The sequence below is a fragment of the Opisthorchis viverrini genome, assembly GCF_000715545.1.
Source record: "Opisthorchis viverrini unplaced genomic scaffold opera_v5_76, whole genome shotgun sequence".
Lineage (NCBI taxonomy): Eukaryota > Metazoa > Platyhelminthes > Trematoda > Opisthorchiida > Opisthorchiidae > Opisthorchis > Opisthorchis viverrini.
In genome coordinates this window covers 1,111,785-1,119,726 of record NW_008751730.1, presented here as the reverse complement: position 1 = coordinate 1,119,726, position 7,942 = coordinate 1,111,785, and the positions used below count along the sequence as shown (strand labels likewise).

Here is a 7,942-nt window from a genome sequence, read left to right as displayed (position 1 = left end):
TCCAATCTATAGACAGATTCAGCTGCTTCACAATCGGGTTGATGGTCAGTAGTCCAGCCCATAGAAACACGTGACCAATCTCTCACACCTCTAATTATAGATAGCATTTTCCGGATCGGACTACTACACTTTTACTACGAGTATTCGGTGCAACTATAGATTGGTAATCAAGAATTGAAGATTAAACCAGTAGTCTGACCGCAACAACAGGTCAATAGTTGGCTGGTTCAAACACTCGCTCAAGGTCATATTGGGCAACTGCACGGAATAGTTAGTTGAGTGTAGCGTGGGATGTCGGGAAGTCAGCGGTATTCGACGTTCGAGAGGACGGCACACGTCAGTTCTGAAATATGCAGATATACGGACTGGTATTACTGAATCCACACAGTATACACAGCACACATGCGCACAGGTCGGGTGGAACAAGGGAGAAGGCCGGAGTGTGGTAACGACACACGTGTATTGAGCGAAACCGAAACCGGAAGCGGGGGGTGTGTACAGGGTCGGGTCAAGGTCAGTTAGGGGGTGTACAAGTGGGGTACTCTTCCCTGTCCAGGGCCCGTGGTGATTCGTCCGTGGTACCTGCAATGGGGGAAGAGAGAAAGGGAGGGGCACGTATAAGGTCATATGAGAAACGGGCAAGCAGATACATTCGAGTTTCAAATGCGTTACAGAGACTTGATTCAGATATGCCGGTCAAGGCGTCACGTGATTGACCCATTCACTCCATCTAATGAAACCAAACAAGGAAGCGGATCAACCGGGTTCCAACAGGCCTTTATGGTAGACGAGTCATCAATCCAGAACGTTCATATCTTCCAACGGTTGTGAACGTTCCTAACAAGCGGTGATTCCACCTCAAGGAAACCTCAAGCAGCAAAGAAAAACCTTCCTATGCATAAGAAAAAGGCATTTGCAACGTGTCGAAATACTGGTAGCTTTTGTGTGTTTATCCGCCGTTGACCAGATAGCTGTTTATCTGTTCTGGCACGTTTTGTCACCAAACAAGGAGATATAATCAGTGCGCACCAAACTGCACACCTGATCAACTACCAATAACAGCCTCAAAAGCACCAATCCCCCGAAGAGGAAGGAACTGTGTGACGTAGTTACCGGGTGAGAAATACTGCCAGAACAAACCTGGACAGTTTATCTAAACATCCATGTAGTTGATGACCAACTGTAGAGCAATTTACGGTCCATCAACCCGGATGCTGAGTGATGTTCAGCAGTAGGTTATTGATCGGCTAAATGGTCCTATTTGAACTGGGAGTGATGCTCACTCTTTCATTGCACCACAAGCATGATCACTGAGCACTGTTTAACCACATTCAGAGTACTTTGTGAGGCTCAATAGTGTTCAAGCTCGGGACTGGTCAAATATTGGAATACGAAGCATCCATCACTTGCTGAAAAATTACAACGATCGATGGGAAGTTCTCCAAAGTTCCCTGATCATCCAGCTTGATGGGTATCAAGAAAAAAGCACGATTTAGGGAGTTAGCCTCCTGAGGGGGTAACTAAATTCTGCCAAGTGTACTACAAAGTTACCTCTGGATAGATGCTATGGGGTAACCCACACATCAGCTGCATTCCATGTCTAAATACGTACATGTCTCTTGTAAGGTGAAAGCACTGTTTTAGTTTGATAGTCCCGTCACCCGTTTGTCCCCTTCACTGTCTTACGTCCATTCCTTTCAGGTAAAATATGATCTCGAGCCTCTGTTGGCAATTCTAAACCCAGAAGTCGGACACAATGCATCTTTTCGGTTTATCCACGCACGCCTGAGTCGGATGTGGCCGGACTGGTCCGATGGCTTGCGGGAATATATAGGCTGGAACATGCCAATACGAATTACTCGCCAACATCAGGATGTAGACAAGTCCACAAGATTATTGACAATGGATGATCCTGTGTACTTGCCTCTCCTTCGGAAACGACCTTCATTGCGTGTAAGTTTGTCATGCAGAATGCATGGGCAGGCCGAACAGCAGTCACTTTTTCTGAAGTATAGAAATATTTGGTTTGTATCAGAGAGGGTTTGCAAACAATCGGTGAAATTATTGCTGGGCAAGGTTTCGCTTTTGACACAAAAGCTTCCTCAGGCCAAGTGAGTAAGTAAGTAGGTTGATTGGTGAAATTCGTTGTCAGCAACCTAATGAGTGGTGCATTACGAATATACATGTATCGCGATATCTCGAATATCGTAGCGGCTGAAACATGAGGCGGCCTTGTGCAGCACATTCAGTTGCCTGTAAAAATCACAAACAAAAGATTCAGCTGGGTTCTAGGTGAGTCTCNGAATCTCTCGAAAAACCGAATTAGTTTGCAGATGAGTGTTTCGCTAAGTTGGTTGAGCTTCAAGGCAGTCAGGGAACCAATCCGTGAGATTTCTTATGACTGGCCAACTTGATCATTGCTGCGTATTCTGTCTGATGTTCCTGTTTGTTGATTAGTGGGGATGACTAAGATGTACAATAGATTGGTTGGGAGGATTCGTCTTTATGATGAACCCGGATTTTTTCGTCCCTGCTTCTTCAGTCTAGGACACCTTAATGAAAAATTCCTCTTGGGGTCGTTCAAAGATTTCGTTCACCTGTGTTCGTTGAAGGAGGCCGGGGCAATTGGTTTGAGGATGGGGGTGGGGTGGTTAATTGGATCTAAGTCTACTTGGATTTTGTACTTTTAGACCCAGACTATTTCGCTGATAACTGCACACCGCGTCGTGTCTTCTCGGCTGATCTAAAACAGCTTTCCACACGCTTGCAAGCTCTATTTACGCTGGAATGCTTGGCGATTTCCACCGCGTCGGCGACCAATCGCTGTGGTGTGAATCGTAAACCCCGTCTCAGGATGTCCACATTTTCTAAATCTATCCTATGCCCAGTGTGTAGTGCATGCCTTGCCATTGCCGAATCTTTGACTATCGCTTGACATTCATCCACGTTTCTCGGTGGTCTAATAATGGATCGCTTGTGCCCACCGACTCTCGTGTGTATTGCCCTGGCAGTCTGACCTATACAAAACTTCGTATAGTCGTTACATTTTATTTTGTTACCCAGGAATAAATCCACCGATTGTTTACAATACCTCTCTGAAACGATGACCACCTAATCGGTCCCAAACATTTTCCAGTTGATTTGGTTTGTACTTTTCTGAATGAAGAGAGGACAATCTTTCCCGGGACCTCCCAGAAAATACCATTTTCACACAGTTCTTCCAGATTCCGACACTTTACTCTGTTGTACTATGATTCGTCCGTTGTTAGACGACAAAATATTCTTGGTAAAAACGTTAGCTAAACCAGATGGAGAAGAACCCCCTTCTCAGACCAAGTTTATCGGTGTCAGACTCTGCGCAGACTCTCCAGTTGAAGTAATCACTGGTAGCTGTGGTCGCAATGATGGCCCTCGACTCCTTTGCTAAGCTGAACAATTTGGGGGCAAATGATTCATCGCCAGGCATCGTCCACCCCCTCTGACCTCTTGCTTCACTAACAGGAAACCAGTGAAAGAATTATGAAGAAAATGGAGGTATTCGGTTGCCGAATCAGAATACACAATAAAGAATTCTGAAAAACGTCAAAATGTTTGCCGTCTGACGTCACCACACTACTCATCAGCCGACCAAAACCTTGTTTTGGAGATCGTCATTGAACTACTTGGGAAAAATCCAAACAAAACAGGAACAATAAAACCGAGGTGTTTGATTTATACACTCGTTTGCATCCCAATTTGATTAAGATGGAAGACTCACCTAGAACCTAGCTGAATCTCTCGTCTTTTGATGTTGTTCCTCAACTTACTGTGGTGTACCAGGCCACCTCAAGTTTCACTTGTCACAATATTCGAGATGTCGCGATCCATTGTATAGACAGGTCGTTGGCTTGTTCGCTGAGTTGGGCAATTTGATTGCAAACGTTTCATCACCAATCGAGGTGACATCATCAGTGCGCACTGATGAGATCAGAATTTTTCCTGATCTTGAATTCACAGAGCACAGTAGTGAACGCCTTATCTTGGCCCTCAAACGCACATACTAGTCTATCAGACCTGTAGTCACCTACACCTGCGGTCGAATATTGACTCCTACCGCCAGAGTTTTACTACCCCTTCTATTGATTTACGCATGGGTGCGCGGACACCAACAACGGTAGAAATGAGGGTCATCTCCAAATTCGGTGGGTGGGACACAGTGGCATGTGAGTAAGAGCTCCTTGAAGATTCGACAACTGAAAGTCACATCGTGAACAGTAAGGCGCAAAAGTTTGTTGAATCCAGTGGCAATAACAAACCAGAGCTTCATAAATAGAAGCAATAGTTCACATTGCTGACACTCCTTCGGAATCTTGACGTTAGATACTACTCTTTTGTTCTATTTTCCTTTCTGATACCGGGTATACCTTGAGCATACTCATCGAAATAGAATTGATATACCCTGCAACAACTCATTGCTCTATACTGTCTCCAATTTTTGTAACAAATAATTCGTGTTTCAAATTTCTCAACAAAACAAATTAATGGTTATACACAAAATATATTAATTTGGAAACTATTTCGGTTTTCATGAGAGACTCAACTAAATTATAGGTGAATCCCTGATGTACTGCAGAGCCCTTTTCAGCAAACTGTTACACCTCGAAACTGGGACCATCTTTGTGCAGTTGATTCCGTTGAAGAGCATTATGAACGGGAGACTTTGTTGAGTCTCTAATTAAAGTCAGATTGAGTGCGAATGAAATCGTACAATTTGTGTCTAAGTAGAACATAAGGTTGACGGAACTGAACTCCCAGGAAAGGTGAAACCGGGTTTGGGCTGCATACGTGTTTTCAGCAACCATATGAGTAGTGTGTTACGTCATGAAAACATTAATGACCAGTATTAACAGGCCTAAACCACAACAGCAATCCTGTAAGCAAGTGTGTTGGGCATGTGAGTAATCTATAGCGGTAAGTCATAGATGGTATGTTTGAACATATTGGTTGGTAAGTTCTGTTTACGTTTGATAAAACAAAGGTCCATCAGTACAGCATAGTGAAAGACTATGTGGGAAAGGACAACGCTTTTTGGTACCACACACCCAAACACGTAGTTTGCTCTATCGGCTCTCCTTTAACGAGGTTCAGTTATACAGTGGCTTGTGCGCCGTACCGTGCACGTGACCACAGTTTACTTTCCACGGCATTGCTTACCAATTAGGGAGTAAAGTGAGCAACTTGGATGAGCAATGACGGCGTACCAAGGTCGGCAATTTTAAAGTACATACTATTTGGTTTAAAACATATCGCATTCTGACCTTACAGACCAGGTTGGAAAACGTTTCGTTAAATATCCGTCCATACCCCATAAAAGTATGCAATCCACGCCCAGTGGTTGAGCAATATTTCGGTGGTTCTGACCTGAAAGTTATTCCAACCAGATTACGCCTTCCAACTGAGGTCAGTCTGTGCCTGAGAAAGCTGACAAGCACTTTTCAGACGTTCCATTCTCATCGAGAAACATTGTCAATCCCTGGGAGAATTCAAATCTATGACTTCCCGGTTATCAGTTAAAGAACAAATCATCCAACTGCGCACTGAGGATGTCTCCTTGTATGGTGAAGAAACGTTTGCAAGTCAGTAGCCAAACTCGGCGAACAGATCAACAGCCACGTGGTCAACAACCAGTAAATCACCAATTTGCTGTCAGCGAGAGTTCTTCCATCTTGACCAAGGTCACTCCGCAAGTGTGATTCACCTGTCAGAGGAATTTCAATAAATACACTGTAAAGTATGAGCTGAGCTGGGCTCAGCGAACAAGCCAGCCACCATTTACGCTACCTGAGCTACCAACATTTTCCTCTATTGTAAAGTAGTTTAACGTATCACCGTACTCTAGAGCATGGTATTCCTCATCACATCAACCTTGGGATTCTGAATGTAGTTGCACACGTGTAATATTGTAGATAGTATGACGCCATGATCATCTTCATCATCATCATCATTATCAGCGTCGCAAACGTTGTCATCGGAATCAGCTTCAACATCAACACCGTGTCCATCAGAACGTAGCTTAATTTTGAGTTTAGTGTTTCACCTCCTGCAAATAACAGTGACTGCTCAAATTTTTTAGAAAAAACAACTTTCAGGCCCATCCTTGTGGGGATCTAATGGTACTGCTTGACCATCACGCCTGTTCGCTTCAGATACACTTGCATATGGGATACCTGTCAGGTGCGACATCGTGGGAAAGCATGATCGAAAAAGGTGAGCCTCTACTTTCCAAAAATTTTGTGAGTAGTACGTGGTCACTTTGTTCGAAACAAAATGTAGAAATTTGTGGGGCGCTGCTTAGGTGAGCTCTAAGCCCTATGTAGTCAAATTGAGCATCAACTATTGCATGTAATCCGCTCCGTCAGTTTAGCCACTCTGATCGGTTTTGTCTTCGAAACTTCTTGTTTGAGATTTCGTGAACACTTTCGAAACAGACAAGTGCGGGACATTGTTTCTTCTTGATAGAGTGAACACCTTAAGCAGGTTTACAAAAAAATATGATATGAACGGTTTGATCGATTATTTGTTCCGGCCAAATCTAAATCAGAATGTGTCAGAAATCGACCAATCATAAAAGAGGCAGCATGCCGGTCCAGTCGGAACAACCAATCAGATGGCCGGCTCACTGAGCTCTGTAAAATAGTGATGTCATATCCGGACTGTATGCAACTACACAACGGAGCATAGTCACGCTCTCTAAAAAACACGAGAAATAAGTGGGCGATTCTTATAGCTTTATTGAACATTGTTCACAATGACTGTCAGATGAATGGGTTGAACTTTGTTCATGCCGGATCACCTTCGACGTGTTCCAGCACCCGTTCACGTTTATGCCAAGTTCACGTTGCTGAAAACTCAGCAGACTTGTGAGTAGTATCCTTTATGAAAATATACTGCGATGTCTCGAATATCGTGCCAACTGAATCATGAGGCGGCCTGTGTGCAACACATTCAGTTGTAGAATATTATAAACGAGAGATTCAGTTGAGTCTCTCGTGAAAACCAAATTGATTTGCAAATGAATGTATGCCGCGAAAATAGAGAAGAGTTCTGTGGTCTCGTGCAGATGAAGATTAAACTGAGACCGATGCATATCGGGAGCGGGTGTAGGTTTGGTCCCAATGAACATTTCGAGTATGTAGTGGGTTCACCCAACTTGGAGGGATTCATATGGAAAACTGCCATGAAATGGATTTGGGATTTGAAAATAGTGGGAATTCGAGAAAAACTGTTCAAATATCATATATGAATTAGCGAACTACACTCATTTGCAAACAAATTTGGTTTTGCAAGAGACCCACCTGAAACCCAGCTGGATCTCTCGTTTGTGATGTTTCCAAGCAACTGAATGTGCTTCACCAGGCCGCCCCGTGTTTTGGTCGCTATGGTATTCGAGATATCGCGATATATATAAAGACGTAATGCACTACTCAGCAACCTTATGAGTAGCAGCTTACGTCTATATCGTATTTGAATGTTATCACCAATTAGCACAAGCTTCCAGTGGGAAGTTGAAAAGTGCTACTCGGACACATGGCTACCTCGTGAAAGAAAGTTGACTAGCAAAATGAGGGGAATTTTATCGCAGCAGGTTGAAGTAACTTTAGAAATGTTTCATCCTGACTTTATTGTTTACTGGGGCCCCGTGGCACTTTTGATAGGTATACTTGGAGAAAAAGGCTGGAGAAAAACCGCAGTAGCTGTCTCTTAAATAGACGCTGAGCTGGTCGAAAGTGAGTGTCGCTCAAACAGGGGCTGTTGGGCTGTGCTGTAAAAGATTAGATTGAACTTCTCGGATCCTCATTGCCAGTGATTTCAAAGGCAGACAAGCGGATCCTTTTCTAGTCATTATATATATATATATATATGTATATATAAACGGATTGTCAAGAACTGCCAAAAAAAAACA

General features: G+C 43.6%; 1 protein-coding gene across 1 annotated transcript in view; it reads left to right on the top strand.

The window, feature by feature from the left end:
- Window positions 1-1,842: 1,842 nt before the first annotated feature.
- Window positions 1,843-7,942, top strand: part of T265_04474 (hypothetical protein) — a gene marked incomplete at both ends in the record, with an annotated part of 18,260 nt that continues 12,160 nt past the window's right edge. The window contains 2 exons of the mRNA XM_009169223.1: window positions 1,843-1,953; window positions 6,129-6,246. Coding sequence (XP_009167487.1) covers window positions 1,843-1,953; window positions 6,129-6,246 — 229 coding nt within the window. The remainder of the gene's footprint in view (window positions 1,954-6,128; window positions 6,247-7,942) is intronic.